At 44.2% G+C, this 18,591-nt stretch overlaps 1 protein-coding gene across 18 annotated transcripts in view; it reads right to left on the bottom strand.

The window, feature by feature from the left end:
* MAGI1 (membrane associated guanylate kinase, WW and PDZ domain containing 1) overlaps positions 1-18,591 on the bottom strand; it is a 621,597-nt gene that overhangs the window by 32,247 nt on the left and 570,759 nt on the right. For all 18 annotated transcript variants that reach the window (XM_060161416.1, XM_060161414.1, XM_060161418.1 and 15 more), the window contains 2 exons: positions 13,946-13,977; positions 2,993-3,209 (listed from right to left, as the gene is read on the bottom strand). In XM_060161416.1, coding sequence (XP_060017399.1) covers positions 2,993-3,209; positions 13,946-13,977 — 249 coding nt within the window. The remainder of the gene's footprint in view (positions 1-2,992; positions 3,210-13,945; positions 13,978-18,591) is intronic.

Below are 18,591 nucleotides of genomic sequence, written 5' to 3'. Positions count from 1 at the left end.
CTTCCAAGCATGCTTTTTCTTTTTTTTTTTAATAAATCTCCGGTTTTTTCGAATTTTACTTTATTTTTTTTAATACAGCAGGTTCTTATTAGTTATCTATTTTATACATATTAGTGTATATATGTCAATCCCAATCTCCCAGTTCAACCCACCACCACCACCCATGCATGTTCTTAATTGAACACTTAAGCTCTTCAGAGGGATTTATTAACACATCTGTAATTCAGATTGATTCAACTGGACACTGCTGTTTTGACAGATGGCCATATCAAGAATGCTATATTTTGCACGGTATTCAGCCCATGTGAAGGAACTGGATCACAGACTTTGTTAAGAATCTTCACATTGTCCTTTACAATAAAATGAAATATGAGGAAAATATATTTTCCCAAAAAAGGAAATTAAGGGTGCAATTAAGATGTTACTGCTGACTTTAATTTTCTTGTTTTTTTTCCTGGAGTACTTTGCTCATTTTAATATGTCTTGGGGAGAGGGGCAGGGAATCACATCTAATGAGGCTACATGCTTTACTTTTTCATTTTTTTCCAAAAGACAAGATAAAAAAACAGCCTAAAGGAATGGCAGAAACTGATCTGGGATAAAGCCAAATACTAATTAAAAGACAAGATTAAAAAAAAAAAGACAAGATTGACGTAGGTTCATTCATAGGTACTGTGAAAAAAAGAAAATCTGTGACAGATACTGAATAATTATCATGGAGGGAAAAGTCTCATCATTATCCTGATTTAGTGGTGAGGAAGAAATCTATGTGAATTTTAACATCGGTCAGGTTGCTACAGTCACTCAATTATGGAGCGTCTAATCAGCAAAAAAACCTGATTCTCATTTGTGCTGCTAGATCCTGTTCCTTAGATGTTCAAGAAAGTTAAGGCCTAAACTGGCGCCATTACAAATATCTCAGTCTGCCTCTCATTCAATGCTTAGAGCAGCTGGCTGTGGCAGAATTACATATTTTTCTTATTTTTTTTCTGGTGAAAACTTTTTTAAAAAAATGGATTAAATACCAAATTCTGAAGAAATACTGCTTCCATCAAGGTAAAAATGCCATCTGAGCTACAGCCTCCTATTCCTTGGGTGCATTAGAATTGTCTGTCAATCCATGAGGCCCATACCAGCACTTCAGAACCTGATTTACTTTATTGCAAAAAGATTCATACATGGGAAACTCAGTCATAAATGTGTACTCTACTGAGAAAAGCAGGGGCATAGTCAACAAAGCAGTTATCTCCACATCAACTGAAGTTGGGTCACTGATTGGAGGACCTGCATGATTAAAGAGAAATGTGAAGGGAATGTGAAAATATTCCTCTTTGGAAAACATTTCTTCCATGAAATCATTCCAATTTGTGAGAAGACACAGTGAGAACAGACACCAGGTTCATGCTTAGCGACTACTGCTTACAAGGGATGTTCCAAATGGAACTTCATTTCCTCTGGCCCGGAGTGAGGTGTACTCAGGGGTCTTTCTAGTCCAGCTTCTAAATAAACCCCTTCTCAAGTTATCAGGCTTTTGCCAGCACAGTGAAGTCTTAGTCAAACAGCCTACTTAATTCCACGCACTATGGTAGTAAGAAGGCAATGATATCTCTTCCTTGAAGAGGAAAAGCAAAGAGGGAGCCTCGGTGACTTCTAAAACTTGATCATCACCAAGACTCCAGTCATGCCTCGTGCCTCCTAAGTGCTGACTTGCACCCAGCAGTGTGGGCCACTTTCCTTCTCAGGCAGGGATGCTGTTCTCACTCCCCTGTTTGGTTTGGGTCACAGAGGAGTGGCTCCAGCCAGCAAGTAAAATGCTTCACAGCCAAGTCCAAGGGGGTGGGGGGGGTGGCTGCAGTGTCCCCCCCACTCCCCCACCCCACCCCCCATGCCTCGGCCCTCCACGGGGCTTTGCTAAGAGAACCACAGGTGTGGCTCCAAATGAAACCTGTGCTGAGCGGGCTGGGGACCAAGAGGAAAGGCAGAATGCTTGTCTTCTCTCTTCCAGTTTGAATCTGACCCTTCAGCAAACCCGGCCTCCTTCCTCATTAATCATTCTCTCCTATCCTATGACAAAGAGGGAAAATGAAGTGCATGTTCTTCATAGATGCTTCATCCCAACCAATCATACTCAGAAGAAAAGGTCAGTGAGAGCAACCGCCAAAACAAACAAACAAAAACGGCCCATTTGTAACCCCTAAGATGAAAGCATTTTAGGAACTCTGATTGGTAACAGTAAGATAAGTGAATACTGTTTACAGTGAATAGTTTTTGGAAATCATTTCATAATAAAAAGTAAAACATTAAATGTGAAGGGATTACCCGGTTTATAACAGCCCAAAAGGTACTATGTATGACATCACTAGGTCATATTTTTCAAAAAGGGGAAGCTAAAGGAACATACTTAACCACAGTATAAATGATTAAAACACAAACCACTCACTACTCTTTTTTTTTCTTTTTAAGGGGAATGTTTAGAAAGACTGATAACGTTTAAAAAAAAATTACCAGTATTCTTAAAAACCGAGAGCACTAAGAAAGCATTTAATTTCTTCTCATCACTCCTGCAATCCAAACCAATCGTATTTATGTTCTATTGTATATCAGAGCTGTTTCACGAGACGGGAGCTCAGAGGAGGCCACCATCTCCATGTAGGGAAGAATTAATGGGGCAGCAGCACTTATCGGCCACTTCTTTTTGGTTTTTTTTTTTTTTGGCCACTTCTTTTAATGGAGAGGAAAAATAAATCCATTTTACCCAGGCCCTTCATCTGATGACCATCCATGACTACCCCACCTGCCCAAACAGAAGACGTAACGGGGCCTCAGTGAATATCCAGCAGATTCTATCACTGCTCTGAGATGCTGTCACCTCTCACCTGGATTCACCTCTCTCCTGTTCACACACTGACAATCTATTCTCAATAAGCCTCAAGAAGGGAGCTGGAGCCCTGCGGCGGAGTCCAGGGAAGACAGGAGCCAGGGTGCTACTCACGTCGGTTTTCATACATGCTCCTGGACTGGGCCCAGATCTTAAAAGGATCTGGTTTTTTCTGCCCAGAGCTGTCAGTCTGATCTGGAGCCGGGGCCTCGGCGGGTGGGAACTCGGGTAGCACCTGTGTGCCGTGGCCGGGAGAGGCTGTGTGCAGGCTTCGGTGGCTGGCAGCGCTGTGCTGGGAGCTATTCTGGCTGTCTTTTCTTTCCAGTGGTTGCTGAAAGGAAGCGAGTGAGAGGGGCAAGAAGAGATTATTATTGGTTCCCGGAGTGGGTGTTTTCCATCAGCTTGTTTTTGTTCAGCACTTCTGCGCACACATACATAAATTTATCAACAACATTTTGGCTTCCACCTTCGGCTCGTGCTGAATGCAGGTAAATCCGCTGGGGACTGGCAGACAGATAGAGGGGTGGACCAGACAGAAGGACATCATGGTAAACCATACCGCTTTCAGGGTTGGAGCAGAAAACAAATCCAATTTTCATCACAGGTTCTCAGCTAAGTCACTGGGCTCATTTATTACGAAATGTACTCGTTTTAACATCTTCATTTTTAAACCAAACATGTGACACAGAATACCATGCGTGGTTTAAGTGGAAAGCTAGAATATCCAGAAGAAATAGGATCAGGGCTAAAAATGCTCCTTGGGACTCCACATTTTCCCTTTTTCAGTAGTAAAATACCCAACTTCTTGCTAAGGATTTACCATCAGTCCTGCTAGCCTGTAAGAAACATAGATCAGATCTTTAAAAAATCATGCCTAGCATTATGTGTGCACTTGTACTTACAAGTATATAAAAAACCATTGTCTGAAGAGCTTTCATAATTCTTAGTGAATCAGTTTTGCAGACATCACATTACACCTCTTGATCTCCTGATACTACTGTTGGTTGAAAACCAAGATCCAACTGTATATATCGGTTGACCTCGGGGGGTCAGCCTTCTTAGATTTGCAACTTGTCCAAACTCCGAGTAGTAGTCAAAGGCAAATAATTTCATTTCAATTTCAGTAGAATAAGTAGGAGGTTCCTGCTCCTTAAATTCTGCTCAGCTAAAGACCCTTCCCATTTTAGGAGATGCTCTTTGTTGGAAGGGCCATTGAATCAACAGCAAAATCTAGTCGGAGGAAAAATACTGCATGGGAAATAAAATAATTTCAGCTCTTATTTTCTCCAATGAAAGATGTGGTAAGCCCAGGTGTTTAGTTCTCCCCATTCAAAAGAAAAATCCTGGAGTCCTGTCTCTGACACAACAGACACCATGTCACTACACTTAACTGCTTCAGAGCATTGTAAAGGGGCATCTCTGGCCTGTCTTACAGATCCTGTATAGCTTATGATTTTTGAGTAGTATATAAGATCTCTGACATAGACATTCTAGTTCCCTAAAGCTCTTTATAGTGTCAAAATCTTGCCCTCAGTCTTGCAATCAGTCCTATCATACCATTCTTCCTTATTCTCTCCCCCAGGTAGCCTCCATCTTCCATTCACATCTCCGTGGAAATTTCCAAGGTCCCGTTCATTTACTTCTCAGGTCCCTTTACTCCTTCCCTTCCAGTCCTTGCTTTGAAGTAAGCATTGAAGTAAGGCCAAGGAGGACAAAAACTTCATTTTCCCTTGACTGTTCAGATCACAGATCTGAAGATAGGTTTTAGCAAGGATTCAAAGTCGAAAATTGGGCATGTATTTCATGAAGGTAAGATAGACTCTTTAAAATTATACTTGATGTACCTGCGGGAGAGATGTGAGGACCATATTCTAAACTAGCAAAGAGGTCTTGGGAACCAGCTATATGAGGGGCTTAATTCACTCAGACTCAAGGGGACAACATACTCTGGGTGAAGAGGTCAGGAAAACACACTGATGTCTGGACAGGGACAACCATCTCCATTACCCCACATCACAGCGTTCCCTTTTGAGGATCAAGGGCTCCGCTCAGCCTTGGATGGATCCGCATTCCGAAGACTTGGGACAGAACCTGGTTCTGCCAACTTCCAACAGGGTCCTCTCCAAAGTGAATTCGGCTCTCAGGGCCAGCTATCCCCTTTCTATTCCCTAAGAAGGTCAAAACCTGCCTTCTTGCTTCCCCTGGAGACATGTTGAAGATTTTCAGTCAGAAAGACATTAACGAAGGATACAATCCCCATTCCCTTTTGCACGAGCGTGGGAATTTGTCTTCCTCTTCACCGTGGTCTTTGTAAGGGTCTCCATTATAAACAAGCATGTGTAGTGTACACACCTCAGCATAAATAGAAAAAAAGATGGGCTCTGGGTGGGTTTTCTCCCTCTTATACTTTCCTGTACTGCCTACTTCTTATTTCTATAATGTACAGAGAATGTTTTTTATAATCAAGACCAAATGTAAAGCTGTTTTCATTTAGAAATGAACCTTGGTAAGGAGAATTAATGGGACTGTTACTTTCTATTTTTTACATTTTGGTAGTGTTTTGTGTCCGCTCTCCTCTTGGAAGGGCAGGAAGAAGATATTTTAAAAGTGAAAGCAAATAATTCAATAGATGAAGGGCCTCTGGATTAACCATGAGAGTTTCATCCCTCTCTTCAAATGACCACCCTCGCCTGGTTTTTCAGATGAGTAGCAAATGCTAGATGTGGGGTCAGTCCATTGACACTAAGTTCATTTCATGGTTAGAGTCAGTCTCTGACCGTGGAAGCTCCAGTCTCCTTCGTGTAGAGGTTCCTCTTCACAAGCCTCACCAGGACCCTGTGAGCCGCACTGCGGGATTACCTGAGGGCAACCGCACAATCTTCTTCTTCTTCCTTTCCTGGGGATACTCGGTAACCTCTTGAAATGTAACCTCTTCCAATCACTGCCTCTTCCTGAACAGGAGAGAAATACCTTACCGGCAACCCTGTCCCACTGAGAGAGTCTGGACCTTTCTCCAGCAGCGAATGCACAGGTGCTTCCACAGACACGCCCACAAATGCATGCACACAGACTCTGTATGTCACCTCAGGGGTTTCCAAGACCCTTCGATGGCTGTCCCAGTGTAACAAATCTGACACCGAGGACCTGGAAATCTCAAGTTTAAATGAAGAGACAGCTTCGCCATAACCAGAGGGTGCAAACGAAGTTTACCAGAAATGGCTTGGGCCGTTTAAAAACTTTTATCCCCTTTTCTCACCTTCCCCATAAAGGACGCATTTAGGTCCAATTTATCACAAAATGACGGATACAGTCTGGACAGAGTCTACAAAACTGCCTCTCCGTCAAACTGCACCTCTGCATCCCCTCTGAATGCCATCTAAACTTTGCTCCTAAATCTGGAAAATAGAAGTACAGCAGCATCCTGAGAACATGCTCTGAACACTAGGCCAGCGCTAACCCATCGCTAAAGGCATGTTCTAACCCACCCTCACGGGCCAAACACATGAGCATCTGGAAACTTTCTGGATTTTTCCCTGATAAGATTTAACCTCGCTTTAAGTTTCCTCTCAAGTTCAATTATGAAAATGACTTAATTTGAAAATGCCTTCTGTATTTAGTATCCTGGCACCTAAGCTTTTTGAAGCTATGCTCTGTGTGTGTAGAAAAGTTCAAAATATACCTTTTTATTTTCTGAGAACACGTTAATTAGATATGACATTAGCTTTTATTTGGTTAGGGTCCAGAACTGTCCAGGAGAAAAGCCATGTTTATATAGCTCTCAACTTAAAGTCACCTCATATGCCTTTTCAGCAGTCTGGATTCCCTCCCAGAAGACTTGGGCCATGAGGACAAATTCACTGCTGAACACAGGATCCGACTTGCACCAAATGTGATCGTCTCTCACCTCATTTTTCTAGGTGAGAAACTGGCCCTCAAATAAGCATTAATAAAGATACACTTGCAAGTCTGTTAAAGTAATTCTATGCATGCTAAGAACATGGCTGGCGCAATCCATCAATGATAGCACATCCAGAATGGCCCCTCTTAAGTGACCTGCAATACATTTATTCGCTCATCCAATAAATACACACTGATCACCTGCTATGAGCCAGATTCTGAAAAGTACAATGTGTAAGTAAGAAAGAGATAGTACCTGAGAATTTGTACCTATGTATCTAGGTGTGTGTATGTGTGGAGATGGAATATTAATCAAATAATAATGACAGACTGATGACAACACACTGCAGTGTCCTTAAGGTTAGTAATAAGGAGAAGCCTCTGGAAGAACATTCCATTAATGGAAACAGCATGTGCCAAGTCTGCAAAGCAAAAGTGAGCTTGGCCTGTTTGGAGAGCAGAGAGGTAGCTAGTGTGGCACAGCAGGGGGTGGCGTGGCTTGAGAGGAACTTGGAGACCAAATAATGCAAGGGCCTTGTGGGCTACTTTAAGGAGTTTGGGTTTCACTCTTAGTTCTGGGGAGGAGGAATCCATTAGTGAATTTAAAGCACGGATGTGCCAGGAGCCAACTTATTTCCAGAAAGTTTGGTCTGGCTACTGTCTAGAGAATAGGTTGATGTGGGTGGGAGCAAAAGCAGAGAGCCAGTCAGGAAGCTACTGTGCAGACCAGATGAGGGACCCGGGGTGGCTTATACAAGGGGAAAAGCTATGACAAGGGGGAGGGACAAGTAAAGTCAAAAGATATTTTGGTGCCAGATTTGATAGGCATTGCTGAAAGGCTGCATGGGGGAGAGGAGGAGTAAGAAAAGGGGAAGGGGGGAGGGGGGAGGGGGAAGGGAAAGGGGAAGGGGAAGGGGGAGGGGGAGGGGGAAGGGGAAGGGAGAAGGAGGAAGGGGGAGGGGAAAGGGGAAGGGGGAAGGGGGAAAGGGGAAGGGGGAAGGGGGAAGGGGGAAGGGGAAGGGGAAGGGGGAAGGGGGAAGGGGAAGGGGGAAGGGGGAAGGGGGAAGGGAAAGGGGAAGGGGGAAGGTGGAAGGGGAAGGGGGAAGGGAGAAGGGGAAGGGGGAAAGGGGAAGGGGAAGGGGAAGGGGGAAGGGAGAAGGAGGAAAGAGGGAAGGGGAAGGGGAAAGGGGAGGGAGAAGGGGGAAGGGGGAAGGGGGAAGGGAAAGGGGGAAGGGGGAAGGGGGAAGGGGGAAGGGGGAAAGGGGAAGGGGGAAGGGGGAAGGGGGAAAGGGGAAGGGGAAGGGGAAGGGGGAAGGGGGAAAGGGGAAGGGGAAGGGGAAGGGGGAAGGGGGAAAGGGGAAAGGGGAAGGGGGAAGGGGGAAAGGGGAAAGGGGAAGGGGGAAGGGAAAGGGGAAGAGGGAAGGGGGAAGGGAGAAGGAGGAAAGGGGGAAGGGGAAGGGGGAAGGGGAAGGGGCAAGGGGGAAAGGGGCAAGGGGGAAAGGGAAAGGAGGAAGGGGGAAGGGGAAAGGGGAAAGGGGGGAAGGGGGAAGGGAAAGGGGAAGGGGGAAGGGGGAAAGGGGAAGGGGGAAGGGAAAGGGGAAGAGGGAAGGGAAAGGGGAAGGGGGAAGGGAGAAGGAGGAAAGGGGAAAGGGGAAGGGGGAAGGGGGAAAGGGGAAAGGGGAAGGGGGAAGGGGGAAGGGAAGGAGGAAGGGGAGGGGGAAGGGGAAGGCGGAAGGGGGAAGGAGGAAGGGGGAAGGGAAGGAGGAAGGGGGAAGGGGAAAGGGGAAGGGGGAAAGGGAAAGGAGGAAGGGGGAAGGGGGAAGGCAGAAAGGGGAAGGGGAAGGGGGAAGGGGAAGGGGAAGGGGGAAGGGGAAGGGGAAGGGGGAAGGGGGAAGCGGGGGGGAGGAGGAGTTCTCAGAAACACAACTATCCACCTCCAGCTTGAATAACGCTTGGAAAGGAGGACCATATATCGAGTTGAATGTCTCCAACACTAGCTGTTGTCACTATGTGGATATTTTTGAAGCAAGATTTTTACTTCTGAGTATCAAATCAGGGCCAACTAGGAAAAAAGAAACGATTTCAATTTTGAAAACTCCACAGAAATCCTTGGCCACATCTGGCTGTGAACTTGTGTCATAAGACCATGTAAAACAAAACTGCACCAACCTTCCTAAAACAAATGATTTCCTTATTACTGACAGGCCAGAGAAAGTGGGAAGATGCAATGGATTTTATAAATGGAAATGGGGAAAAAAGTCAGCTCATTAGTATTTCACAGAATGATTTCAAAACGGAGGTACTTATAAAGTGAGCTGAAAATATTTGCTCGGAAGAGCAAATGAATACAGACAGCACTTAGCTTAAATGATGAAAAGAATTCATGTGGCTTAAAAATGACAAATCAATCCATTTTTTAGGCAAAATTATTTACAGTTCATGTATCTGCCAAGACTGAAGGCCACTGCAGCGATTTACATGGACAACAGGAAAAACTACAAGTGCTGATGAGGTATCAGGCCAATGTCATTAAAGGTTGCACGAAAATCAGTCTCAAATGCAAGCCAAAGCAGAGGATGGTCCTTCTTTTTGTCTCTTTCTTTTATCATTTATGGGTCTAAGTCAAATGATTTCTTCCAAAAGGCAAGAAAGAGGAGTTAATGGAGAAGAAAAGGAAAGTTCTGATTGGATATGAAAATGAATTTCAGTTCATACTGAATGTTTTAATGGACTCTAATACAACAGAAAATTCTATTTTTTAAGGCTCCAAAGGGCTGAGGGTATGAGCTGCTGTAAGCAATGAGAGGCAAGGAGACTTACTTAAGTAACCCTAGGCCTTCTCCCATCTACTACTCTCACTGCTTCCTTGTAGCTTGGAGCTTTGGTGGTTCTGCTATGCCCTGGATCTGGGACAAGTGGCATTGGGGTGCTAAAGCCACCAGGAGAGTTTGAGAAAGAGGCAGCATTCAGGATGATTCAGGCCGGGGTCACTTACTGTGCACATTGTCTAAGATCTCTCCCTCGTATTTCTTAATGACTAGCTGTCAGCTATGTCCTTAGCATCCCTTCCGCGGGAAAGGGACAGAGGACCATGGAACAGAAACCTGTCACTGTTGCTACCTTTCAGCTTGCTGCATTTGCTGAGGACACTTCCTTGCCCATCACTTGGTGTCCCCTATGTGAAAACTTTATGTGAGAGCTCTTTTTTTTTTCAAAGTGTTAATTTATTTGGCTGCATCGGGTCTTAGTCGTGGCATACAGGCTCTTCATTGCGGCACGCGGGCTTCTTTCTAGTTGTAGTGTGCGGGTTCTTTCTTCTCTAGTTGTGGCGCACAGGCTCCAGAGTGCATAGGCTCTGTAGTTTGGAGCACACGGCTCTCTAGTTGAGGCGCACGAGCTCAGTAGATGTGGCTCGCGGGCCCAGCCGCCCCGCGGCATGTGGGATCTGAGTTCCCCAACCAGGGATCAAACCTGGGTCCCCCGCACTGGTAGGTGGGTTCTTTACCACTGGACCACCAGGGAAGTCCCTGTGAGAACTTTTTTAGGAACTCGGAAAACACTGTGTCCTTAGTGAACACGTTATGCTTTTTTTTTTTGATCTGAAAATAAAAGCTAAGTAAATAATGTGGTTACCTATGCTGCGTAGGCTGCTGGGGAACTTGGAAGAATTCCATAGCTCTATCACAGTATCTAATTCAATTTTTTTATAGCTTTTTATGTCTTTGGATGACTACTTCACTTAAGTTATTATCATTAAGAGCTGAATGAGTTTTATTATGTGAGTACTTGTTTTATGTTATATTTCTGCTTTGTTACCTTTTGAAAGTATATGCTCATCATACTTTAGGCCTCATGAGGAGGGTCTGTACAGATCTGCCTATTTATCTTTCCCCAGTTGTATGAGGACATGAATGTTTTCTGTTTTAGTTCCTGTTGTATACTAGCGCTGGGTCTGGCATGCAGGAGATACCCAACAAATATCTGTTGATGGAACAAATGCATAAAAAATTTTAGTGATTTGTGACAATAAATCCTTTTTTTGAAAGGAGCAATCAATAAATCATTTATAAGCTCCAAGAAGAAGGGCACCATCTTATTTATTATGTCATTTCCAATGGCTCACACCAAACCTGACACTTAGTAGTTTTTCAACACCAACTTGCTGAATGGAAGGATGAATGGATGAGTGGATAAAAGAGAAATGCACGGATAGATGAATGGATATATGGTGGATGGGTAAATGGACAAATGGACAGAGGAAAGAAGGGAGCAAAGGAAGCAATAGTTGGGAAATGAATTAGTGAAAAAACCTGGGTGAACACTGACCTAGAATTCAGGGTTTGGTGTGGTATTTAGAGTTTACAATGCTCACACGCAAAATCCTTGTGTGTGATCTCGACCAAGAGTCTCCGTTAAACCAGTTTCCAGTCAGGATGATTAAAGTGGACCACCGAGCCATTTTCCCAGTGAGGCCAAAACCTGACAGCAAATACGTCTTATTTTTGTCTCTGCCATTTGGCAGAAAAATCCCTGATGCTATGGATGTCCAGGTATTAAATTAGTTAAATTTTATTAAGACACTGCCGTTGTCCCCCTTGAGTATTTAAACCATAAATTTAACATGTACACTAAATCTAGCAGGTGAAATGGCTGCTTGAGAGTAAGTTATAGAGGCTATTCAGGAGGAGAAACGAGATCAAAAAGAGAAGTCCTGTTCTAATAAAAACCCAACTACTTAATTATTCAAAACCTTTATAGGAAAAAAAAAAGATATGAGGGCAAAGGAAGCTGTCAGTCACGTGAGCAAGCCAACAATTGCAGAAGTCTCTAAGAATAAAGAACAGACATGGTCCTGGGTTCAAACGGTATATCTCAGAGCTAATGGTAACTCTCAGCGTATCACAACCCAGGCACAATCGGTGTGCGTTTCATTCCGTAGCCCACCTGGCCCTGCCTGTCATCACAGGAATGACTTTCCGGAACCACGTCATCCAGCTTCCCCATGGATTCCCTCCGACCCTACCAGAACAATCCCATCATCAACTGTCTCTCTAGCAGGACCTCATCAAATTTCAAACTGGGAAAGGGAAACAGCTTTCAACCCACCTGTGCAGAACTCCCACTGATCACAGATGTTCGCAAGGGCCCACTGGCAACAGCAGACCTCGGCTGATATCCCCCTACGTTTGTACAGCAGCTGCCAGAGTGTGCCAGCAGTGCTGTGAAAGCCATCATCCCCGTCCTGGCCGAGAAACCAGCGAAGGACAAGCCCCAAGCCGGGGGATGGTTCTTTTCTAACCCAGCAACACACCAGTCTCTTAGCTTGTGGTAATTAAGAGCCAGCAGATTGTGGGCAACGCAATTAAGAGAGCTTCTTTTCCTAGGAATGCAGCCTGAGTAATTGGTTTGCTGCTTGTTCATGACATGACTTCCTCCAGAATAAACAGTCATGGGGAATTCTCTTAACTGACTTGGTGAATGCAAGCTCTGTACCTGTTTGATACGCTTTGAGTTCAATGGGGAATTCCAACACACTTTGGGGGAGAAGAGATGCAAATGACTCTACAAAAATCTTTTTGCACAGCAAGTTGAAATGGGATGCAAAATGAAACAGAACACCTTGCTACCCGATGTCATGCTGTGTGTGCCAAACTGTCCCCCCCCTCAGTATATGCTTCTGGTCAAGACTCCATGCCATGTGGAGGGTGTAAAATAAGTCCATGCCTCAGGTAGCATGCTTGGGGCTGCAGGAGAGAAAAGGATGACTGTTGCTAACTCAAGCTCATGTGACACATCTCTCAGGTGTGCTTCTATTTTTCTGAAGGCTGAACAGGTTTCTGACTGTGATCCTGGGAGGGGGAGACACACACACACAGACACACACACAGACACACACAGACACACAGACAGACACACACACACAGGCTTTGGCATCTCTGTGGTTCCAATGTAGACACCTACCAGCACTTCTCAGCCTGGACATTAACACAAAATGACAAGGGAAGCAGCCCCGAAGTCACGTGTTCCCATCACCATGGCACCATGCCACGGCAATCAATTACTGCAGGTTTTTCTCTTTGGAGAACTTAGGAGTAGGGTTTACAAATGCAGGAAGCTCCCTCTCTCATCTCCTGAATAAACTTCTGCCTCTTGCTGCCAGGCTTCGAGACAGGTGGAAAGAATTCAGCTGCAGCACTGTAAGCTGCAAAGTTTTAAAGTTCTCCGTTCCCGGATGGCAGAGGTTGTCAATTCCTCCTCCCCCCAATACTCTAAGCCACAAGGAAGTACACCCCTCTTTATCTTACTGTTAATGATTTTGGATGCTTCTTTCACCACATCAATTTCACAGGCATCAGAGTTCCAGATTTTGAGGATTTAAGTAGCATTTTAATTTGTTGTCAGTGCTCAGGGAGCAAAGGCTCACCACCACCAAGCGAAACGCTAGAGCCTCAAAGCTATTAGCGAACATGTCGACTAGGTAATGCATCTTCAGGGAAACCAGATTAGAAAGGACAGCATAACATTAATTTTTTTTTTTAAAGATTCCTATACCTGCAGCACAATACCACTAAAGCTGGCAAAACAACAAAGGATATTTCCACAACAAGGAAATGTCTTATTCTCAGGGCTGGGGCATTTTCCATGTGAGCATGGGCATATATACAGGACTGAGCAATTCTACCATAAACCTACAGGCTTTAAAATCCTTAAATAATTCATCACCCAGTGCAAAAGAAAGCTGAGGGAGGGAATCTACCCATGTGAATGGCTTGAAACACCAGCTGAGAGCAATGCTACTCAGGAAGCAGGTAGAGTTTTTTGGTTTTTCCTTCCCTCAAAAGAAACAGTAGCGTTTGTATCAAATTAAAACATCTAAGAAACTCATCCACTGGGATGAGAGTTGTGATGCATTTATACAGAGAAGATTCCAAACATGCATTCTTTATCCAGGCTCCTGCAGCCTGCCTGCAAATCACTAGACAGTTAAAGACAAACCCCAATACCTTCTATACCAAACGGATCCCCAGAACTTAATAAAACGAGCCCTGGTTTTTTGTCTCCTCCACCCACTGTAAAACACATTTAAGTCCAGCCAGATAGCGTCCCCTCCCACCACCAGCCCCCCCACCCCACCCCAAAACGAGCACCAAGTAACTGACAAGTCCTTACCGACTTTGGGCTCTTCTTGGGAACTGGCAGCCCTGGAAAAAACGCAACAAGGAGGGAAGCGGGGAAGAAATCATTAGCATATAAATGTTACCTTCTCCTTAAAGAACAATCCCCAGGTGTTTCATGGCAACCTAGCCATCTGCAGAGTTATGTCAGATTTCTCCCCAGCATCGGAGTTACCAGGCTGTTCATATCGAATCAAAGCAGAGGGAGGAGGAGAGGGAGAGGCAGGAGATCTATCTGCATTAGCTATGCTGACTGGTACTGCAGCAGCCTGGAGGCTGGGAAAAGAAATTCACAGACCTCAGCGGCCTGGGAAATTGAACACTTGGACAGAATCTCAAATGCTCTTCTGGATTAAGAGCGACTTAATTTACAGTTAAGTCCAGGATATTTCCTTTCCTGTCCACTTGTCAACTGAAGTGGTCCAATCAGGACAGAGGAAGGGGGTGTATATTTAGTTTCAGAGGAGCAAATGGTTAAAATTAATTTTTTTTTTGTCTTTCTTTTTTTTCTTCCTTTTTTTTTTTTCCTCTGCCTTTTAGGAGAGGAAATGCCTTCTTTACTTGAATGAGCTGAACATCAAAACAAAAACGGATGCTCTTTTGCCAGAACAGGACACAAATCCAAGCTGGTTTAGGACACCCTCTGGATCGTCAGCACACCCCTTCACACATCATTCATCCGAGCAAACTCCTATTCCGTTTGCTGGGACTAGCCCCTCAACAGCAGGCTGCTGGGGAATGAAAAGAGAAATTTCATGGAGCTGAGAGAAAAAGATAATAATGCAGAAAGAGAAAGGCAGAGGAGAAAAAGGGGCTCACAGAACCTTGCTGGCTCTTCCAAAACCCTATCTTTAGTGGCAGGGTGAGAGCTGAAAGGGGCCGCTGATCTCACTTCTGGGAAAGTCAGAAGCCATTAGGGGCAGACTTATAGAAAATCTGTCACCAAGCGAGTGTGGCAAAGGAGGGCTGGAAAGGAAAATAAAAACATTTATCAGTGTTTTGAAAGTAATCATTTCTGCAAGCAGTTCTCTCATTTTGTTTTTTAATTTTTGGTTTGAGCCAAGGTTAGAATACAAAATGCAGATTCCACCCATGTTAGGCACAATGCAGGGCCTGACGTATTGGGATCTGATGATTTTGCACCGGAAAGGTCAACCTTTTTTAGAACATGATCCCTAGGCAGTGTAACGATTTCAACTCTCCTGGAAGTGACTTGTCAAACGAGGAGCCGTGCTAAGTTCAGCGCAAGTAACAGGAGGCCGCGGGAGCGGGTGGGTAGTAGGAAGCCACCCAGAGGAGCGCTGCTAATGGGCGCCCTGCACGAGAGGCGTGACAGGGACTGCTCATCCCCACAGGCAGTGGGGGCACTCTTCTGGCACGGCTCGTCACATCACGAAAAGGAGGTCACCACGGCCTGGCACAGGGGCTCTGGGACTTCAGAATGCACATGGAGGATGTGGCAGCTTCTTCTCAATGCAGGATCCCAGGACCCACCCTCAGGGGCCAAGGAATCTGCAGTATGAGCAAACATCCCAGAAGATTCTGACAAAGAAGGCTGGAGGACCCCATTTAAGGAAACCATAATACAGTAGAATGAGGATTATTACTCTTTCAAGTGCGGCAAACTCGGATAGGCTACGTTCAGCGAGTTGCTTTAAAGTCCTCTGCGCCTCAGTTTTTCAATTTATGAAGTGGAGAGAATAAGACTCATTGTACTCGTTGTGATAATTAAATAGACAAAATGTTTAAAAGCCTCATACTTGGCACAGGGCAGGCCCTCAAGTGTCAACCCCTTTTACTTTCCTTTGCTAATTTACACCATTCGGGGGAAAAAAAAGTGGTTACGGTTATCTTACTCTAATTAGGAAAACTCATTTGCCTAGCATGCTAAAATGCAAAAAATACGTAGGGGAAATATTTTGCCTATGGATGAGAATAACTGTCTTGAGCAATTTAGATGTCATTTTTCTTAAAAATAATTATTAGGTGCCTTAATTTGTTCATTAATGTGATTCCCTTAAGGAATTCTATCAAGTTATATTAGTTTGGGTCACTGGGTACACTTCGAAATGGTCAAATATCACATCCTTAAATACAGATTTTTCCCTAATTCAGACTGACGTTCTTAGCTCACTGGAATAAGCAGCACTTCACTGGAGTGAGCTTTTACTAGACTTGATGTCACCCAAGATCCCAATGACCCTCTACAGAACTTTGTAAAGAATCTCCAACTAGTTAGGAGAAGTCAGGGAAAATGACCTCGATCCACACTCTGCTCATCATTTCTAAAACTCTGACCATCTTAAATTCTCAACCTGTTAAGATTTTCATGTATAAAATAAACAGCACCGTGGATTCTCTATCAGAGAGAAGCATTCGCACACACATCCAACGGTTATGCAGGTACAAGGATGCTCAGTGCAGCACGGCTGGTATAAAGGGAACCTGGAAATGACTGGAAGTTCTAGATAAACTCAGGGACACCCAACCTATGAAGCCGTCCGCAGAGGTTAAAAGGTACGAGCTAACTCTATGGGTAACAGCATGGATGGTCTCCAAACTATAACGTTGAATGAGAACAGCATGAGGTAGAAGGGCAGCCATAGAAGACAGGTGTTAAACATATTCAGACACACACCCTCTCCTTGACTGTCACACATGAAAACTGGTAACTGAAGTACTGTATTTCCGGTGGGGAAACAAGGGGCAGGGACTGGATGGACTAATTTAAGCAGACTTCAGCCTTAATCTAGAATTTTTTTCAACAACACCAAATTCACATCTTGCTGAGGCAATAAAATATTAATTTAAAAGTAAACGTTAATTAATTCAGAGCTATTCAGATAGACTGAAAATAGCCGGGAAGACCTGATGGGAAGCACTAAAAGACATCACCGGAAGAATTCCCCAAGACCGAGAGGTCCTGGTATGTGGCCCTTGTCTAGCTGGAGGTGACTGCGGCCGTCCCACACTGGATGGGTGACAGAAAGCAGCACGATCCCACACTTGATGGCGCGTCAGTGGGTTTCCTTAGGGCAAAGGCACACTTTGTGCTCCCAGTGGAAGCGGGAAGCTTACTTGTAGGAATCATGTCACATATTACATACGAGGCATATGGACAGAAACAGCACCTGTCCTAAGAGGCTCGTCTGCTCCCTTCGGGGAGAGGAAGGGGAATTTTGAGAAGAGGCAGCAGGAAGAATCCACGGACAGCACCATCTGCTCTTAGAGCCTGGGAGGTGGCAAATGCTACTTCAAAGGGATCCCAGAAAATTTCACGGGAAAGTGTACCTTCAAAGTGGGAGTCTAAGTGTGATCTACAGAAGTGAGAAAAGCTTGGGACCTGAATTTCTCAAGTTCCCAATGAAAAAGGTGTCCCTTTGGAGAAAACAAATGGCAAATTCTTTGCTAGTGACTGAGATCTGACCAATCAACATGAGGAGGAGGAAGAATCTCTTTCCCTTAAATATCAAGGCCATAAACTACACTACTGAACATGTTCTCATATAACTAAATGGCAAATGTTATTCTTGGTGGAATTTTAAAAAGGTTGTACACAAAAGTTTATATGAAAAAAGTAAAAAATGTAACAGAATACATAAGCATTTGGAAACAAAGAACAGAAGGTTATACACTTAAACTGTATGTTCTTGGGCTCATGAGATCATGAATGGCTTTATTACCTATTTTAGAATCTTCTACAACAAGAAAAGCTTTATTTACTTATGAACATATACATACCCACAGATACCACAATAAACAAAAGTCTATACTGCCTCTGTAAGACAAATGCAGCAAATTTCAGAACATTTTATCACATTTTTCAATCTCTAGAGCCATCACGGACCTCTACATCCTCCAAGACTTGCTTACTTTTTCCCAAAATGAATATACACATAATGAGTTTCTTTAAGCATCCTATTGAAATTAAGACTTGTGTTTGTCCTAGTGACTAAATGGAAACAGGGAAGACATCGGAGAGCTCAGCTGGGCTATCAGGAAGCCAAAAAGAAGCCAATCACTGCCATTTTGGCACCGAGATGAACAAACCTGAGATGCTGGGAAAGAGACTGGACTTCCCTGGACCTCATTTCCTCTAGGTTTAAAGGAAGTGAGAATGTCAACCAACCTCACTATCTGAAAGAAGCAAGAAAAATCGTGCAAAGGGCTTGGAAAGGGTGAATGCTAAAGTCATTGTCAAATGCAAAGTGGATCTTCAAATAAGAAAACTGTACTGTGTCATCAATTTACTTTGACTTCATTGTGATATTCATCCCCTTTGTACTTGGTTTCTAGATTTGAGCATTTTAGTGGAAACATTTGGTTTCCTCCTCAGCATTCTGACAAACACTATGTCACTAATCCACATGTCAACAAACACATGGGATTCTTTAGAGGGTTGCGTAGCAAAAGGCTGCATTAACAACTGTCCTGGTGCTGAATACGGTAATGCCATGTGTAAGAAGCAAGGAACTTATATATATTTAGAAAGAGAGAGAGTTAGTTCATGGAGCCCACGGAAAGCCACAGAAAGAAGACTGAGAACCTGGCCACGGGCTAGTCTTAGATTCCAAAGAGGCTAAGACTACTTCTGAGCACATTTTCATTTCAGACCCCACTAGCCTTCTCACTTATTCTAAA

This window comes from Lagenorhynchus albirostris, chromosome 10 (genome assembly GCF_949774975.1).
Source record: "Lagenorhynchus albirostris chromosome 10, mLagAlb1.1, whole genome shotgun sequence".
NCBI classification, from domain to species: Eukaryota; Metazoa; Chordata; class Mammalia; order Artiodactyla; family Delphinidae; genus Lagenorhynchus; species Lagenorhynchus albirostris.
The sequence above is the reverse complement of the archived record's forward strand: the minus strand, read 5'-3'. Positions and strand labels throughout refer to the sequence as shown.